General features: G+C 38.1%; 1 protein-coding gene across 2 annotated transcripts in view; it reads left to right on the forward strand.

Moving 5' to 3' along the window:
* Nucleotides 1–19,754, forward strand: part of LOC131072423 (uncharacterized protein At5g03900, chloroplastic) — a 272,405-nt gene extending 252,651 nt beyond the window's left edge. For both annotated transcript variants that reach the window (XM_058008564.2, XM_058008566.2), the window contains exons 12-13: nt 19,001–19,144; nt 19,371–19,754. In XM_058008564.2, the coding sequence (XP_057864547.2) occupies nt 19,001–19,144; nt 19,371–19,514 (288 nt within the window). In that variant the 3' untranslated portion in view covers nt 19,515–19,754. The remainder of the gene's footprint in view (nt 1–19,000; nt 19,145–19,370) is intronic.
* Nucleotides 19,755–20,615: the final 861 nt, after the last annotated feature.

Below are 20,615 nucleotides of genomic sequence, written 5' to 3' on the forward strand. Positions count from 1 at the left end.
TAAGAAGATAAAATAAAATTTAAAGTGACTTTATCATGAAGGCAATAACATTTATTAAGCCTTCTAGAAGTAGGATGAACTTATTGGAGGGAAAAGTTTATTAAAAATCACAAATTGTGATTTTGAGGTCCAAAAGCGATTTAGACAATCTATTTAAGGGGTTTCCTTCCTTCACCAAGCATTATGATATGTTGATTTGATACTTGATTATTTCCTCATTGTTGCTGGTTTGACAATAGCAGCCATATCTGAGGACGAAACCCCTTGGAGATTTGTAGGTTGGACGGAAACCCAACTCTACTTGTGAGGTGGATTCATTCAGAATCCATCATTGAGTTTATTTGCAGAATTTTGAGCAGATTTGTGGAAGTTCTAGCTAGGGTTTGGACACAATAATGGAGCCATGTTGCAGGTTGAAGGTTACATGAATTTATATGTTATTTCTAGCTTCGGCAACCTCTTGTAGGGCATGTTTGGAATTGATTGCAGAATTGGGTATGTGTCGCATGTATTGTTTGCAAATATCTGAGTAATTGCAGCATCAAATGCTATTGTAATAAGTGCCAAAATTCACCATTCCAATAGTAATATACAAGGGTTTATAGTTCCATTGTGAAAATTCTGTTATTTATGTTTATTGTGCGTTCTTATCGTTGCATGCACAAGAATATTCAAGATTTGAAATAAACACCAAACATACATCTAAACAAATTCATAAATTCCATCAAAATTTAGACAATAGGATATTAGAACTCACTTCTAGGATCACATCATGGTGCATGTTGGTCTTTGTGACTGCCAATTTCAAAGAATCTTCAACAGATCCACTTGCATGATTTGCATTCATTGCACTCAATGATATCACATATCTCAGAGTCGATACTGAACATTTTAAGTGCCTTTCTCATGCTTCCATATTTTATAAACAAGTCCATCGCAGCACTTCCCACCAAAACATCTGATAAAATTGGCCTTGATGGATGTCTATACACTGTTTCAAAGCTCTCATTATTTGCAAATATGGCGGAATTTGGAATTATGATTACCAATTGCATCCACTCGAAATCTTGTAAAGCCTTTTTAACAAATCCATTTAGCACAAAATCTGCAATCATTACATTCCATCAGATGACATCCTCAAGGCATTTGGTCAAAGAGTTCACATGTTTTAGCTTTGTGTTTGTGGATGCGATCTGCCCATTTCCGCATATATTTTTGAAGGAAGAACATAAATTATAGCATTTTTAGAATCCAAATCGAAAGCAAGGCTCGCTGTTAGGATATGTTCCCAATTGCTATATTAATTCAAAGATGCGTCTTTGAAAGATTCATTTGATGCATAGCCTCTACTTCGTCACTTAGCTTTAAGGTAAGAGCCTCGAGAATGCATTTGACAGTAATGCGCTTCCCCTAGTGGAAAAGCTATAGGCCAGACACCATGTTATGCAGAATAAATGTGAGGGTGCTAATATCAATGTACACTTCAACTCCCAAGATGTGCTCAGGTTGAGGGAAATGTGGGTAATAATTTATCTTCAACTCCAACAAGATCCTCCTTGCCTAGTGTTGTGACCTTTTTCACACATCGCCCCATTGCAAATGGGGACCCTCTCTTTTTCTTCTTTCTAGGGTTTTTGTTAGTGTCCCGTGGCCTTCTGCTTCAGTTTTGCCAAGCCTTGCTCAGTTTTGAGCGGTTCGAGTCCTAGAGATTGAAAGTTAGTTTTTGCAAGCTAAGTGATAACAAAGTCCAGATACCGTCAAAGTGCCTAGAAAGGCCAAAGAACGAAGATCGCAATCGATTTGGACGAATTTGAACAACTTTCTATTTTTAGAAAGTTTTCTTTTTTGCTTTTTCCTATTTTTTATAAAGTTTCGTTTTTGGCATTTTTAGCCCAATCCCCGGTATGGCTATTTTTAGAAAGTTTTCCCTATTTTTTTAGGGATGCCTACATTTTGCTTTTTCGGAGTGGGGACCTAGGGTTTGCACTAATACCATTGACCTGCTTATATCGCAATCAATAATTTTCGAGTTTTGACCTAAAAAGCTAGTTTCCTACATTTTAGGGGTCATGATGCTTCAGATGGTTTGCCTGAGTGTGGATTTCAAATTTCAAGTCAATCTGGTTAAAATTGGTAAAATTGTGAAATTTTGAAATTTTCCAAATTTTTCTAAGTTTGGCTAATGAATGATGTTGAGTGTTATGGCAGGTGATGAAAATTCCGCCCAAGGTGCTAGCGATGGAGGTGTCTTCAAAGTCCGCCATGCTTGGTGGAGAGGTCATAAAACTCCGCCCTATGGGATGAAAGTAGTCAAAAGTCCGCCCAAGCATGATGATGGAGGTGCTTCAAAAGTCCGCCCTCCTTGATGCCTTCCAAAGTCTGCCATCCTTGGTGATAGACCAAAAGTCCGCCCTTGGAGATGGTTTCAAAAGTCCGCCTAGCCAAGGTATGATGATGCCATGGAGAGATGCCTCCAAAGTCCGCCCTAGGAGTGGTCTCTAAACTCCGCCATCCTTGTTGGAGGGATGTCAAAGGTTCGCCCATGATGGTGTGCAAGCCTCTTAAGGCCTCCCAAAACTCTGCCTTAGAGGTTGTCTCTTCAAACTCCACCCTATGGGATGATACCTTCAAACTCCACCCTTGGTGAAGTCATTCAAAAGTTTGCCTTGAGGAGGTAGCCCAAAAGTCCGCCTTGGAGAGGTCTTCCAAAAACTCCGCCCTTGGTGAAGGCTCAAAAGTCCACCTTGCCTAGTGGCCAACCTTCCAAAGTCCGCCCTCCATGAAGTTGTAGAGTAGTCTCAAAACTCCACCCTACTCTTGGAAGTCAAACAAAGTCAACATCAAGTTCAAAATTGAATTCAAATGCTAGTGATGTCATCAAATCTTCCTAAAATTCGAACTTCTAACTAATTTAGAAAGTTGAAAAAAGAGATTTTCGAAGATCAATGAGCTGGGAAATCAAAATGGAAACTCGAGTTGGAACTATGGATTAAAATTGGAAAGAAGATATTTGCAGATTGAGGTGATCTTTAGACTAAGTTCCAAATTAGAAACCTTTTGGAAGATGCCAATCTATAGGCCTAGTTCGAATTTATGGACTGAATCCAATTTAGAAACTTACACAAGAAGAAGATTTTTGAACTCAAAGAGATGACAACACAACTCGAAATTGAATTGGAAACTTTCCCAAGGTTTAAGTTGAATTTAGAAACATGAGTTGGATGGTATTTACGTGTTTCTAATTGTGAAATCAACTTCATTACAAATGCATTCTTTATTTCTTCATTCTCACACCAAGAAGTTCGAACTTTCTGAGCAAATTAAGGAAAACATTGAGAAGTATTTCGCAGATTGAAGGTCATTTGGAAGAAAATCTTGGTGTTGCAAGGATATCTCTTGCAGTTTGGGCGAGCTTCTTGAGGAATTCTGATTTATTAGCTTCATTCTTGTCAAAGAATCCGCAGATTTTGGAGTGGAACTAGCTGGTAGAAGGCAGAGTTGTTAATTTTTCTGAGTTTTCTTAAGATCTTCTAGCCTTATTCTCATTCATTTGAAGGTGAAGTTGGATTTAAAATGTAGATTTATTGCATTTTTCTGAGTTTTCCAGATTCGTTGGAAGTAATTTTTGTGGACTTGTTCAAATTTTTAGTGAGAAAAATCATTTTGTTGACTAAATGGAAGGAGAGTTTTGAAGTTATAACACTTGGTTTGTTGGATTGCAATCGTAAATGTCCTTAGGTTGAATTGTTTACATGTGAAAAATCCATTTTTGTGGCTAAGTATGAAAATGAAATAAAATCTCCAAGCACTTAGCCATTCGTAGCCTCGATTTTCTTTAATCCAAGATCTGATTTCTAACTTAAGCTTCATGTTTACTTGCAGATTTTAGGCACAATGAAGTTCCAAGTAGACAAGGATGCTCCTCCTGAGTTGAGAATGACCTCGAAGTGGAAGAATGTTAGCGACACTAACCTCGGGCATATTAATCTGAGAGAGTTCAAGAAGAGGATGTTCGGTTTAGACAACCTCGTGCCTGCCATGACTGCGCGAAAGATGATGAAAAGTGGCATCGTGCATGCTATCGGTTTCCTCCCTACCATGCAGTGCACCGAGTTGGTAGCTGAGTGTGCTAGGCACTACAACCCTGTCAGTAGGGATATTGTCGCACCAAATGGGAGTGTTGGCAAACATCAGCAATGAGGCCATCAGGGAAGCCTTCAGAATTCCAGAATATCATAATGTTGTGTATGTAACCAAGGATGAAGTTGGTCGCATGTATCAGGATCATTTGGAGGAGTATGACGCCATCGTCAATCATTCCTGGCTGGACAAGCCAAGGAAAGGTGCCTCCAAACTACAAAGGAAGAGCTTGGTGAGGGCGTACTTCAGAGAAAATATTGGAGATATGATTGTCTTGCTGAACAGGATAATGGGGAATCCTCAAGGCGCTCCATTTGAGCCCTGGATGTATTATTTTATAAATGAAATAATGAACGGAGTTAAGATGATAGACTGGGCTCGAATGATAAGTGATAACTTGGACAGTCAGCTGAAGAATTTGGAAGCAAATAGGACCTTCTTCATGAGCTCGTACTTGTTCCATTCCCTGGCTAGAACCTACTGGTACAGAGGCCTCACCTGCAGAGGGGAAGTGGGAAACAAAGAAAATCAGTTTCTCGTCTATGACTGTTATCCCCAGCTTCACATGGAAAAAGAGTTCCATTTCAAGAGGGTGAATGATACATTTCTCATGCACATCACACGGACGTTGCAAGGTGGACTACATCAGAGACTCTCTCAAGAGTCTATGGACTTCATCAGTAGATTCGGATATTGGTATATTCAATACTTGAAGTTCACTTACATCAGAATTCAGGGGTTTTTCGGATCTCCTTATAAGCTTCCAGCTTATCCTACCAACCGAGTCATGCTACTGGAGGTTGTAAGGCAATTGGAGGGATATATGACAGTTCAAAGAGATAAGCAGAAGAAGGCAGGAACATCCCCTCTCACGATTGGAAATGGACTAGAGACATGCCCGTCATCACAAGTCGCTGCCACTGCTGAGAAAGAGCTGGCTTGGTACCCTTTTTACCAGTACAAAGCAAGAAAGAATTTTGATCCGTTCCATAGGATGAAAAGGGCCGAAGGGATGGCATTTGAGCACAAAGCTGATTGGAAGATTATTGGGCTAACACAGCGGATAGTTTCAAAATCAGGAGGAGATTTTGGTCAAGGATTCCCTTGAGCATGGTAAGAGCAACGGAGGTATTTAGAGTTGTTGATCAAGTGGAAGACATTCTTGAGCTTCAGCAGCCAGGCTTTGAGAAGATGAGGAATGAGCCACTAGCCTTGATCGATTGGTCAGAGGGAGAGAAGTCAGATCTGGTAGACCTCATGAAGTCGGTGGTCGAATACTCTAAGTGGTGGACATCTAAGAGGACGAAACAATTGAAGTCTAAAGGTGTGGCCCTGACCTATGATTTAATGGGAGTAGATGACTCTCTGTCCTCCAACCCTTGTATCTTTGCAAGCAATGTTCGGAATCCAAAGAGTGTTGGGTCCCGAAAGAGGAAGGAATTAGTGGGAAGCTCTGGAAAGACCAGAGGAAAGAAAATTGTCGGGGAGAGACGAGAGTCCAACGAAGGTCATTCCATCTTGAGTGTCGGGTTTGTTGTACCTGATCAAAATGCAATTGAAGAGCAAGAGATGGACACATATATGGTAAATAATGAAGTGAGAGTGCCTTCTCCTTCAATTGAGGAAATAATGAAAGAAGATGTCCAAAGTCCAGACAGGGAACAAGTTTCAAATGCAGCCACAAAAGTTGAAGAGCCCAAGCCCCCAGTAGTTTTCCTCGATGGTATAGTTACGAGACCAAGAAGGGCAGATGATGGGTTTGATCAAAACACTGTGGAGCAGTCAACCATTCCTGATTGGCTGAGGGAAAGGATAAGGGCTAAGGTCCCTAAGGAAACCCATTCTGAAGAGAATACAACAGCATTTCTGGAAAAGGTGAATGAACTAGTCATAGTCAAGCCACCTAAGCCAGACAAAAAATTCTCTTTGATTCAGAGGGATAGTGTAGGGTTTCAGACAGTTCAGATAGCTATGCCAAAGGAAGGGAAAACTCGGGACAGTATTGCCCCAAAGGATTATAAGATCACCACTATAGAGTTGGGTAAGCCTACCCAGGACCAAGAAGTCCAGTACTTTGACGACTCCTGCAACGCCCTCAAGGCAAGTCTAGTCCAGGAGAGGGAGAAAAGGAAGAAGGTAGAGGAAGAGAACCAGCAATGGAGGAAATATGTTCTCCATCTCACCCAGCCACTCAACCATGAGATACTGGTCACTCCTCTGCAGCCTCTTCAGCAAGAGTCAATGAAGGATTGCGAGGACATGAAGGGTGCATTCACACAAGCCAAGGAATGGATTTCAGACGCTCCGGCACATGCTGACATACTTGTAGAAAATTTAGTATGAGCACATGAGTCAGCCTCTTCATTAGTCAATCGAATTCAGGACCTAGCTGCAAATTGGGAAGATGTTGAAGAAATTCAAGATGAAATACTTCCGCAATTGAAGGTTATCCGAGGCCTATCAAAACGGAGTTTGGTGGATGCAGGTGTCATACAGGCTGGGGATAGATATGACTTTAACACCTGGTATTATGCTTTGGTCACCAAGATTGAAGTCCTGAAGAAATCCGAGACTAAGTGCTTTGAGATAGAGGAAAGTGTCAGGGAAATTTTGAGTAAGGTGTTTTGTGTAGCATCAGAGATCTGGAAGAAAGAGAGTATACGAGAAAAACACTTGCAGGCAGAGAACCTGAGAGCTAGAATTCAGTCAAGCTTTTTCAAAGACTCGAGGATGATTGATAAGGGCGATCTTTCAAGGTTTGCAAGTTTTCTCTTCATTGACGAGAACTTTCTTGCCCAACCAGTTGAGTGGGAAGGCATCCTCGCCACATGTACTGATGATGTGGACATCATCGACTTCCAGATTAGCAACTTGCCAAGTGTCACTATGGAGGAGGTCAGGCTCATCGTGTCCAGATACATCAAATCTGCAAAAGGGGAAACTGGACACTCACCTCAGTGACAATAGCAGCTGTGCCACATGTCACTTTCTTATTCTTTCAAACTAATAGAGTTTTGGGGAAACCCTAATTAGGGTTTGTAGCTTTCAATCTGGGCCCTTGATCATTGTTTGATCTTGGTCGTTCATTTATTTTGAAAAACTATATAAGGCTACCTCCTCTCATTTGGAGAGTGTGAGGTTTTTGACATATTGTTGCGTGAAGGTCATTTTCGAATAATATATTGCATATGCGCTTTTTCTTAAGGCTTTGTAATCTCTATTGTTTGAATGATTAGCATGGTTTCAATTTCCTCAACACTTTAGTTAAAATTAATCTAGATTTGCTTTCATGTTGTTAAATTGAATGAAGGATTTGATAAGTGTTAATTGACGGTGTATCTCTGCTCATACTTTTGGTGAATGGATGATTTCCATCTCACTGTGCAAAGTTAGTCTGGGCCTATCCTCTGTGCCTGTCAACATTTCAATCATAAGCACAACCCGTTGAAGATTGCACCCGCTTTGTGTAGTTGTCCTCAGTGTGGCGAAGCAAAGTGTGGTTTCCCGAGAGCACCCAGTTGATACCATCTCCAGAGTTCGTAGGATTAGATCAGCTTTCTCAAACCCTATCCCTTTTTCCCTTTTTGAAAGTCTAAATCCCAGAAAATCTTAAAAAAAATGAGAGCCTAGAATTGCTAAATCTGTCTAAGTCCAGCAGCTTCAAAGACAATTGTTAACGTAAGTCTCCCTTGAGATTTTCAGCAAACACAACCCGAGTAGCTATTCCACTAAAGTCGCTTGGTCGCACATATAGACCTTGGAATCAGTAGTGATTTTTCAGGAGAGGATAGAATACCTTTGGGTATCTTATTCTAATGTTTGGTAGATGATAAAACAAACACCAACACCTAGTAGTTTCTCCATGCAGTTCTCCTCCAAACCAAGCTCCAGAGACAAGGCACCCAAAAGAATGCTCACCAGCTTTCGGATGTGCACTCCACCAGTGTCTATGACACCCTCACACTCGACCAGATAGCTGAGCAATGTGTTTTCCATGTCACACTTGTAGTGAGACCCCAAAATGTGGAAATAGTAGTTCTCTCATTCCAACTGCACACTTGCATTATTGGCCCTCCCATTGTTTGTCTCCTGTCAATTGCATTTGCTCGAAAGCTTTTGAAGCTTTCTCAACAATCCATTTCATGAATAACTTGCAATCATAACACACTAAGAGACCACATTTCTTTGTGACATTTTGTCAGACAGGTCACACACAGCCCTGTACATGTATTGAAGCAATGATCAACAGTTCAAGTGCCTTGCTGTGCATCCACAATTTTCATGGATGTCTAACAAGGCACATGTAACTACGACACAATTATAATAACTGACAAAAATCATCATCCATAGCACTTCGAGGCAAGCCTATGCTCTGTTCAAGGCTCCACGTCTTGGCACAGACAAAGAGAATGTTTGCAGAGGTTTGTGAATTCTGCCCTTGCATCTGCCATTTGCATTTGTTTCGAAGATTCAAAAAGACGGTTACAAAATAAGGAGTTCAATAGGTTTTTGAAAAATGTGCAATGGAGCATAGGAGATTAACTAGTCAATAGGTTAATCACTTTGAGTTTTTCGCACAAAATGGGATGAAAGATTAAGCAATTCAAGTTTTTCGTGCAAAACAATAGGAGGGATTAACCATTAACCTTTAAGAAGAGTGTAATGTCCCCTCATGGGTTTAGAGATGCTTTAGCCATAATTAATCAATTTCAAGATACTTATGACTCAAACTAAATATGTCAGAGATAATTTCACCTTAACATGCATCAAATCAGTGATATTTCGTAGCCCAATCAATTAAATATTAATAAATAAATTGTTCGTCTATCAAACATCCATAGTTCTTAATGTAAGTATCAAACCAATTGTAATGTCCCCTATTAGGAACATCTCCTTTCCCAACTTCTTAAACACAGACAGTCATAACAGAAAACATATTCCTCTTCATGATATTAACTTAAGAGCTCTTCTGATTTATATTATAATATTTATTTGTTTAATCAAATCATTACTTAATATATATATATATATATATATTATGTATTTATATACTATTATTATTATATTTGTCTGTATAGCATTTCTCCGTTAATATCATAATAATAATAATTATACAATTATCATTATTTCTTTATTTATTATAATTATTATATTATTATATTACTATCAGTATTTATTTATTTATTATAATTTATTAATATTTTATTCATTAAATTCTGCATAAGAACATTGTCGGACTTCATATATTAAGCACATCCCCATGCATACCGCCTAAAACAAGAATGTTACTGCCTGTAACTTACTATGACTGTCAGAATATATCCCCACGAATTTCCCCAAAGTCTGGTCTATTCACTTTGCATTATGAAATACCTTTGCTGCACATTATTAAATCATACGTATTACCTGTAAAAACTTTCCTTTTTGATCCATCGTTTTTTTCCTCCTAATATGTTGGGGAATGTTCTTCATCAATAGACTTGTCTTTTAATACTCATCGGTTGCTTCCTTTTCATTATAATCTGTTCTCCCTAATTCGTTTTTAGACAATTAAGAAGTCCGTATAATATATTAGTGATCAGATAATATATCCCAAATATATTAATAATTGATAATAATTACTCACTCTTAATTAATATAAAATTATTAATTAAATAATTACTGTTAATATTGTATTTATATTCTGGGAATTAGTTTATTGTTTTATTTAATTATTTTAAATATATAAATTGTGTTTATGGTTAGGAATATGTTTATAATTTATAATATATAAATTATGTTTATAATATGATATTAATTAAATAATAATATTAATAAATAAATTTAAATAATTGATCGTTGTGAATTATTATATTAATTACTAATAATAACTGCTTCATTTAGGATATATAAATAACGATCAAGGAGGGGGATATGACAAAGAGGTTAAGCATTTCAAACTTTTTGCACAAAACGAGAGGAGGGATTAACCATTAACCTTTAAGAAGAGGTTAAGCATTTCAAACTTTTTACGCAAAATGAGAGGAGGGATTAACCATTAACCTTGAAAAAGAGATTAATCATTATAGACTTTTGAGCAATAAGGTGTTTTTAATTATTTTGCTCCCAAGTTATTAAAATGGGAAATATATTAAATTAATTAAAAATATTAAAATTATTTTGACAAATAATTTAATATTTTCCCATTTGAAGCCTAGTTCATAAAAATGCACATAACTTTTCACTGAAATGGAATTTTGCTCCAAAATTTGAACCAGAATTTAAAGGATGCTAGGTTAGCATAACCCAAGGAGATTTCTTCATGACGAGGTCCCCAGTGCAAGATTTGAACTCTTTTCAAACAGAGGCTGATGAAAACTGAAGCATTAAAATCTCGCCAATGGTAAACTAGGTTTGGATGGAAATTTGCCACATTGCTCAAAATGATATCTAGTACATACTCATGAAAAGGTTTCACTTTCCCTCAACGCTTTGCAGTTCTCAATATTAAATTGTTTTTGTGCTTTGACCTATAGGTGACAAGACTATACATGACAGGACTCGAAGATGATGACATTGGACTGAAACCACATAGTTACATATCCTAAAAACTCTTGAAAGTACACATTAAGGCTTTGTTCGGCCTTTGCTTCAATGCAAAAGTTTAAATTTTGGATTTTTGAAAATCAGGGCAACACATTGCCAAAGTATTAACAACTTGGCCAAATGGTGTGCTTAAGGCTAGCAAGATAATGTTTGCCTTTTTTTGATAAGCAATAGTAAATCGTCAACAATGGCAACAGTGATATAGTGCAATCTAATTGCATTCTCGAAATGCTTAAAGGAACCACAACATAAGAGGATGACAGCTAGTCTTATTGTCAAGGTTTCAAGTTGGTCTCTATGACACCAATATTCTAGAAATGAGGGGAGTGTGTTTCTTCTATGTTCCACCAAGTTTCCGGGACAGGGAAGACACGTTTTGGTGATGGATTTTTTGAGGCGATTTTTGGGGATGTGTTGTGACGTATTCACACATCTCCCCATTGCAAATGGGGACCCCTACTTTTTTCGCTTTGTGGGGTTTTGCTTTCTTGGTTTTAGAGTTTTGTTTGTTAGCCTTTGCTTTTCGAGTGTCGCCAGGGGGATCACCTAGATAGCAGGCTCTGCTTGAGCTAGGTTGAGTCTTTGGGGCCCCAGAATTAGGGTTTCTCTGATAGTCTTCCTTAGGGCTTGGTTTTGCTCTCGTTGCTAATTGTGTCTTGTTTGAGTTCAAGGAGGTCAATGAAGCTTGGTGAGTGAATATCCTCTTTGAAGGTCCGAGTTAGGTCAAGTTGGTGAGTCATCTTGGTCTTCAAATGCCCTGAAATTTGGCTAAGTCTGGAATGTCCTGATCCTGAAATTTGACTAAGTCTGGAAAACTGAAGAATCCTCCAAAAACTAGATTTTGCAATATAACTCCTGGAGGTCCGAAACCACTCTCAAACATCCTGACAATATATATGGAATATAACTTAAAGTATAAGTGACATTTCCTTCTTATACTTAAATGTTATATTCCATAAAATGATCCTGACGAAGAGACCAAAATGTCAAATTTCACTCCTGACCCTTCCAAAGGGTCCAAAGCAAAATTCTCCACAAGACATTCTACTTTGACCAAAACCTAGAACTAACGCATTCCTATGCTTGAATGAAGGTAAAAACGCTTGTTTGAATGAGGAAATGTGAAAATGAAGTCAAGATTTGAGCCCAAGGATGATTTTCGCTCCTGACCCTTCCAAAGGGTCCAGAGCGAAATTCATTTTTCTCCACTTTGCTTTTTGACATGACCAAGTTTGTTGACTTCTAGGGCGTGATGGGAAGGTTTTGATGCGCATTTGTCTTTGAGAGGAGATTTGAGGTGACAAAATGATGGAAATTAGCCTAAAGTAGGAATTTCGCTCTTGACCCTTCCAAAGGGTCCAGAGCGAAATTCTTGAAAACCTCATTTTCTCCCTTGTTTAGACCAACATTCTAGTTTTGAGGTGATGGGATGTGAAAATGTGAAGGATTTTGGCCAAGATTAGGAATTTCGCTCCAGACCCTTCCAAAGGGTCTAGAGCGAAATTCTTGAAAACACTCATTTTTCTTTTAGCCAAAGTCAGGTTCAAGGTGGAAATGAAAGGAAAGTAGTCTATGTTTGCCTCCCAAGGAAGATTAGAGTTTGAAAAATCAAGAATCAAGGTCAAAACATGATTTTTGCTCCTGACCCTTCCAAAGGGTCCAGAGCGAAAATCCTTATATCTCTTGTTTTCTTCCTTGTTTTGGCTAGGCATTGGCATGACAAAGGAGGAATTAGTATGTTCTTGCCCTGAGAGGGAGTGGGATGCTTTAGAAAATCAAGTTTTTGCCTAGGAGATGAATTTCGCTCTTGACCCTTCCAAAGGTCTAGAGCGAAATTCATTATATACTTCATTTGCTCCCTTGTTTTAGCTTGAAACCTTGCTCCTTAGATGAAGAATGATCTATGTTTGCTCCCAAATGAGATTGAAAGTTTGAAAATTGAACAAACAAGCCCAAATCATGATTTTCGCTCCTGACCCTTCCAAAGGGTCCAAAGCAAAAATCTTCTTAGACCTCATTCCCTTCCTTGTTTGGCCAAATTTTGATTTGCAAGGTATCTCCAAATGAAGAATGGACATGTTTGCCCTTTGAAAATGTTTGAAAGCTTTGAAAAAATGAAGGATTCTAGCCAAGAAGGTGAATTTCGCTCCTGACCCTTCCAAAAGGTCCAGAGCGAAATTCCTTACAAGCCTACCTTTTTGACCTTGCTTAGGCTTAAGACTTTGTTCCTTGCATGAGAATGATGTTTAGTTACCTTCTTGAAGTGGTTTGGAGTTGGAGAAATGAAAAAATCAAGCTCAAAACATGATTTTCGCTCCTGACCCTTCCAAAGGGTCCAAAGCGAAAATCTTCATGGACCTCATTCTCTTCCTTGTTAGGCCAAGTTCTTAGTGTCCAAGGCATGATGGAGGAAGGATAGACATATTCTTGCCTTGAGAAATGATGGAAAGCAATAAAAGATGAAATATCAAGCCTAGAATGAGATTTTCGCTCCTGACCCTTCCAAAGGGTCCAGAGCGAAAATCTACCTAAGATGCATTTCCTTCCGTGTTTGACCCAATTTTGATGTCCAAGGCATGTTGAAAGAGAGAATGGGCATATTGAAATCCTTGGGGATGTTTGAAAGCGTTGGAGAATGAGGGTTTTGGCCAAGAAAGGAAATTTCGCTCCTGACCCTTCCAAAGGGTCCAGGGCGAAATTCCTTCCAAACCTATATTTTCAACCTTACTAGGGCTTAAAACCTTGTTCCTTAGGCGAAAAGAGATGAAATTTTACCTTGCAAAGAAGATTGGGATTGAAAAAATGATGATTTTGGGCTAGAGGAAGAAATTCGCTCCTGACCCTTCCAAAGGGTCCAGAGCGAAAATCTTAAAATCACCTATTTTCCTAGCAAGTCTAGTCAAATGTTAGGTTTTCATGGTTTGGATGGGTGCGAGGAGACATGTTCTTGCCTTTTGAAGTTAATTGATGTTGAAAAATGATGGAAATTAGCCCAAACCAAGGATTTCAATCCTGACCCTTCCAAAGGGTCCAGAGTGAAAATCCTAGGGTCACCTACTTTCTTTGCAAGACAAGTTAAAATTTTTATTTTTATGGCCTAGATAGGAGTGAGGCAATGTGTCCTTAGTCTTGGAGGTGAATTGAAGCTGAAAGGATGGAGGAACATGTTCAAAACTTGAAAATCGCTCCTGACCCTTCCAAAGGGTCCAGAGCGAAAAACACTAAAACTATCCTTTTCTCCAAATTTTGTGCTAAGTCAGGCCTGGACTAGGGTGAGAGAAGCTATTTGGAATGCCTTGGAATGATGTTTGACCATCAAAAGTGTGAATTTTGAGCTAAAATGAGAATTTCGCTCCTGACCCTTCCAAAGGGTCCAGAGCGAAATTCTGGATAGGTCCTGTCCCTGGCTAGGTTTTTGAGCGAATTTGACCTTTTAGGCCTTGTGAAGATCAAACCAATGTTGCCAAGCTAGGAAATGAATTCAATGTGAGGGAATCCAGAGGAAATGAAGTGAAGAAAGTCAAATTGGGTGTGAATGGGCAAGCAAAAAGTGAATTTTGCTCCTGACCCTTCCAAAGGGTCCAGAGCGAAATTCATCAAATCACTATTTCCCCTTTGTGTCAAGATAGGATTTTGATTCCTCAGGCATGAAAAGACTGGAGGGAGGTTATTTAAGCCTTGCAAGATAAATTGAAAGTGAAGAAGGAGGAATAAGCCTAAAACGGGAATTTCGCTCCTGACCCTTCCAGAGGGTCCAGAGCGAAATTCCCAATTTCACTCAAATTGCTCATGATAGAGGTCAAGGCATGGATCCCTGGGCTCTGGAGGAAGGAAAACTAGTGTGTGCTTGCCTTGGAAGGTATTTTGGAGTGGAAACATGATAGATTTTGTCCTAAAAGGTGAATTTCGCTCCTGACCCTTCCAAAGGGTCTAGAGCGAAATTCTTAAAAACCTCTCTTTTGCCCCAAATTTGCATCAAGATTGGTGTTGGTTGAGAATGAGGGCGTCCTTGGGCATGTATCTAAGCAAGTACGGTTGCAAAGTGAGAACAATTTGAGCCAGGAATGCTAATTTCGCTCCTGACCCTTCCAGAAGGTCCAGGGCGAAATTCTTATAGAGCCTTTCCCTAGAAAGAATCTTGAACAAACTTCATTTTGATGTCTTCTTGTTGATGATTTAAGGTGTAAAATACTATGTTGAAACGAATTTATTATGTGTCCTTAATCATCTTTTGGTTTGTCTTGCAATTGAAAGAAGACCAGGGCAAGACAAGGACGACCTTCTCCAGTCCAGCATCAACAAGGACGACCTTCTCCAGTCCAGCATCATCAGGGACGACCTTCTCCAGTCTAGCATCATCAAGGACGACATCTTCCAGTCCAGCGTTCCAAGGAAAGGTATACCATCCATCCTGCACATTGAAGACAAAGGAGGTTAAAGCAAGGGTTCGTTGAAGAGGCAGACAGTTTCAGAGGAGTTAATTAAAGTGAGCTTCTCAGCATCATCAAATTGAATATCCACCAAGTTGCAAGTGTCAGACAAGGTGGCATCCCAGTCATCATCCCTCCAATTGGATTGGTCCACCTCAGCGTGTCCAGGTTCAATGTACCTGACTCATCAAAATGACACAAACTTCAATGTACCTACCCCGGTTCTCCATTGGTCGAATATTCCAGAGAAGATATGTGTCCAAATAATGCAATTATTTCATTGGCCAGAATTGAGTTTGTTGTAACAAACCCTAATTAGGGTTTACATTGTAAAATCTTGGCCATTGATCTCAAATTGATCCGAGCCATTGAATTGTATTGAGAGCACTATATAAGCCCTGGCTCCTCATTTGTAAAGGCTAATAGTTAGTCAATAGTTAGAAGGTGAATAGTTAGAAATAGTCAATAGTCAATTGATAGAATAGCAATTAAAGTAGAATAGAAAGAGAAGGCAAAGATTGTTGCCAAGATGTTGTAAAAGACTTGTAAAACTTCATTGAATAAATGGTGAAATTTATGGGTCGATTCAACAATTTGTATGGTCTCTATACTTCTCATATTTGATTTCATGTTATTAGATGAGTGGAAGAAATGTGTTTGATTGATGGTGAAATTCGTATATCCATACTACTAGCAGTTTGTTGATTGCAGACTTGCCTTGTGTAGTCAACTGGAATCATTTAGTTTAAGCTTAACTTCAATTGTCGCTTCTTCACTGATATGCATCAGCCTGATGGTGTCTATGCTTGTAGCGATGATTTGAACATCATAAAGTTTTCCTCCGAAGATCGCACTAACCTTGTGGAGATGGTCCTGGGATGTCAAAACAAGATTTAGTTAGAATTTCATCAAAGGTCATTCATTGCTCCTACATTCTTAGTGTCAGAATTAGATCCTTTCCTCGCCCTCATCCTTTTCCTTTTTTTTCAAAGTCTAGACTAGTGAAATCCTGTGTTCCAGTAATATTCAAAGCGAATCAGACGTTCAGTCATCAAGTGTAAGTCCCCTTGTGATTCTAGCAAAATCACATCGTACCGCAAAGAGCTTATCCACGAGTAGAGAACCTACATACAAGAACCTTGGAGTTGCTTCGACTGATCCTTCGGCGAGATCTTCAGCAGTCGGGAAACTTTGCTCAAGAGAGGATAAGGTACCTTTAGGTATTTTATTATGTGTTTGGTTGTGTACAAAATACACATCAACAGGATGACAGGGGACAACAAAGAGGACGGTTATATAAAAATACAAAAAGTTTTTAAAGTATAGGGGAGTTTCAAATATTCATATGATAACATTTATAAGGCATTTATCATATTGACATATACATTTAAAGCTCATTTTTTTTAAAGCATCTTTCATGGACATATTGGCATTGTCCAAACATTCTTTGAACTAATATATCTAATTTTGCATGTTAGCTTTTCTTGCCATGGATCTCAAACCTCTTTAATCTCATTTTGACTATTAGCTTGATAGATTGGGATGCTATTGGGATCAAGTGTAAAAGGATTTAGAAATCATCATCTCCCTGCAGAGTAAGATTAGGTGACCTAGTGAAATCTCAACTGAAGGGAGGTTCTTGCTCAACTTGGCCACAAGTGTTTGATATTAGATTGGAATTGTGAGGAAAGGAAATGAATAAAGGAATCAGTGTTTATTTGTGGATGATATTTTGATGAGAAGCTTGTTTTGTTTATGGTTTAGTATATTATGATAAAGCTTCATTGAACAATTAAGACAATGTATTTACTATTTGCAGTTATTAAACAATTTGAATGTTCACTTTTACCATAAGATACGTTTTGTTGTTATGCATTCCTGGTTGTAAAAGATTGCTCACCCAATCGATGCTTTTGCAGGAAAAAAGAATGAGGATATTGACACCCATATCAAAATCACACAAAGGGAAAACAGTTCAATGGCAAATGCTAAACATTGGATTGTTGTAAATGACAACAGAAAACTTTCAAATAGTAACATTCCTAGCATTTTAGATGTCCAAAACTAAAGCCAAGCTCTTGAGACTAAGAGTGAAGTTGTTGCTGATATATTTTTAAGTACTAAACCTATAAAATCATTTATCACAGTGAAACATGTAAAATCTGAAGATTCAGTGAAACGCATAAAACCAAACCAAGAGACTCTAGCTATAGAGCCAATTATCTTCACTAATCTTGAAGATTTGCCCAACAATGAACAGGAGTCTCTTGCCCAGTCTAAAGCTTCAGTAAAAAGTGAATCGGAAAGGCAAGGGAGTGTGATTATGGAGCTAAGTACCCTAGACCAACAAAGAGATTGTGTAGAGAATAAGAAGCAGAAAATAGAAGAAGACACAGATTCCACATTTTTTGCAAAATTGCACAGCTGCAGAAGACAAAGAACATTTAAAATTGTTTTTTTTTCAACTATGGGTCTTGTTTTTAATTTTTAAAATGTTGGTGACCACATGGGGACAATCAAGGGATGTGCCGATGCATCCCAGAGATGGCCAGCCGTCCACATGCCATCCCTTTGCCGTCTCACTATCCTGGAAACATTTTGGGCAAATTTTCAATTTTTTTGGATGGCTGGGAAACATCCCTGAGCCATCCCCATGCCCCAAAAACATCCTTGGTGCAAGTGCATGAGAAAAACTGCTGGGGATGCATCCTTGTGTACCGTGTATCATAGATTTAAATATAACTCTCAAAGTAATCTGTGAAGATTCACAAACACATTCTTCAAGCTCCTAGATTTTCAGTCCCGAATGAGTAGGGAAAGCTCTCTTAGCGAGTAAGCAGAGGCAAAACCATTGGACTTTTACCTTTTGTGTCACTTGGGTGGTTCCTCATGTGATGTTGCATCAATTTTATGTCACCAAGATTGATTACTGACAGTGGCCGGTGCATATACCTTGTTGGTGAACTTCTCCTCAAGCCAAGCTTAGGTGGCTAGTAATCATGGCTTTACATTTGAGCCCAAATTACTAATCATGCATACAATGACCATCAGTTGATTTTTGAATGGAAAAAAATGCTTTGAGTTTAAATTGTATTTTTTATACATACATGGGGATCTTTAAGATACATATTTAAGAATGAAGTCCATTTCCCTACAAAACAACGTTAAGGGTAATGTGACCAGATACTTGGAAAAACGTAAAACTATTCTCCCTTTCCTGAATCTTTGCCACTAATCATTAGAAATTGAAAAACTTCCTTGTGTGGTTGTATCGTGAGTAACTATGCATTGGAATTTGATCTGGTGATAGATGATTCTGTTTGGTCAATTGTAATGATATACTTTATGAAAACATGTTTCTTTCTTTCTCTAAGCCTTTTCAATTAACATTCTGTCTGTAAATTAGTCTGATAAGCTATTTATGATGCCTCCAGTGTTGTTTCTTCCATTCAAATGTATGTCAGATACATGAACAACTCATGAAGATATTGATTTAAAAAATGAAATGTCCTTCAAAGATTGGGTTAAATAGTTTTCTGCTTTTGGTTCATGAATTCAGGCTATGTATTTAGAGTTAGCAGCCTTTGAAATTTGATGCTCATTCCCTGTTTCTAGAGAATTGAGATTAAAATTAAATTTTGAATGTAGATATCTGCTAAATTATGAAAACATCTTCATTTGAAAACTTCTAGTCTTTCACATAGATATAATAGGTTCTGACTTGTAACATGACCGTAGAGGATATGAGCCTCTTGATTTGCAGGTCATTCTAATCTGTTTGGATCTCTTTCTTGCTATTATTGTGTATATGTTTCTTATGGAAAGTGCGCATTCTTCTTCTACAGATATATGCAGGATCGTTTTTTGTGATTCCATTATCACGTTGGTTCCTCGTTCAAAAGAAGAATGCGGATATTGACAAGAGAAATCGTGCAAGACAACAACGAGCTCTTGCACTCCAGGCACCTGACCCATCTCTCAGATGGAAGGTATAGGTCATATCTATGATGAAATGTTTGTAAAAAGACTGAAAAATGGTTTCCTTTTTTAAAAAAAATCTCAAATAGGATTGTGTAGAATTTTCTGGTTAAAATATTGTTTTAACTGCAAATGATTGCATTCTATCAATGCATTTGTATACTAGGCTCTAGAGTGGTTGTTTGGATAACTCTACCAGCATTCAGTAATTTTGTTTCATTTTCATGAAATTCATAGATTGAAAGTGCTCGAGATATGGCAGAACAAACAATTATTGGGCAAGATCGCATCATATACAGTACTGAGAAAGATTTTTCAGAACAAAATTATGATGCCAAAGATTGGGAACGCCGATTTCGGGAGCTGGAAAGATCAGATTAACTTTGTAGACTACTAATGCTAGAATTTTTTTCAAAAATAACTAATTTGAGGACCAAGCTTATGTATTTATGTATCTATAGCATCATCATTTCATAATTTTTTTCATCTTTGTTACCAACATTTCCTCACGGTATAGTTTTCTGGTACCTAATATCTATTCTAGTGTTTGATTATCTGGTATTCAGATTCTTTTGAACTCTGTTGTAATGTGGACCAATAAAAATGGATTTTCACAATCTACATCGTTGTTTGCAATCAGTTATCCTTTTCTGATAAGAGTTAGCAATTTGGAATGAGGTCTGATGCAGAGAAAGTTGAACTGTTGAAATGATATTTTAAGAAATCGTGTAGAAAACTTTACACAACTTGACATGGTTTTATGAAGAGTCTAGTATGCATTTGGAAAGAACTCCTACATTGATGGTGTATCCAACTAGTAAAAATTACCATTAAAAAGATGCCTCTACAGTAAACTGAACAATTGATCTTCCACTGTCTGTAACGTTTGATGTGGAGTTGGAGTTAGACGAGTTAGACTCTGAATCTAGACAGAAGTCTCAAAAACTTGTCCGAATTTCCTTAATCTGATCTTGATAATTAATAATTAAACAGTTATCTTATTAGAATAGGTATAATTGTAATCAAATGAGAAAAATAGATTATGACAAATGTAGAAGAGTAAGTTGAGAAGAGCAATAATACTGGTCCTGTGTCTGTGAACATCATCAGCCCTGATTGGGTTTAGGAGTAAACTAAGCCTAATCCTAGATGTATAATTGCGTGTACATGTCAGCGAATTGTGGGCTGTCTTAGTATGATGTGGGGATGTGAACTCAAGTTGCTCCTACAAATGCACTACTATCCTGATTTTTGGAACTGAATCTATCACATGGATCTTCAAGTAGCAGCCCTTGCACTTGTGACTATGTGAAGAAGGTACCACATTCCCCTACATAGGCTGTGATGGGCTAGTTGATATTTGATTTTTATTCTTTGATGCACCTCATATTCTTTCCAATATCTTTGCCTTCAGATATCTCTTGCTTTCATTCGTCACTAGCTTAGTCTTCTCTTGGATCAAAGCATTTTATTTGATATACC

This window comes from Cryptomeria japonica, chromosome 8, assembly GCF_030272615.1.
Source record: "Cryptomeria japonica chromosome 8, Sugi_1.0, whole genome shotgun sequence".
In the NCBI taxonomy this organism is placed as follows: Eukaryota; Viridiplantae; Streptophyta; class Pinopsida; order Cupressales; family Cupressaceae; genus Cryptomeria; species Cryptomeria japonica.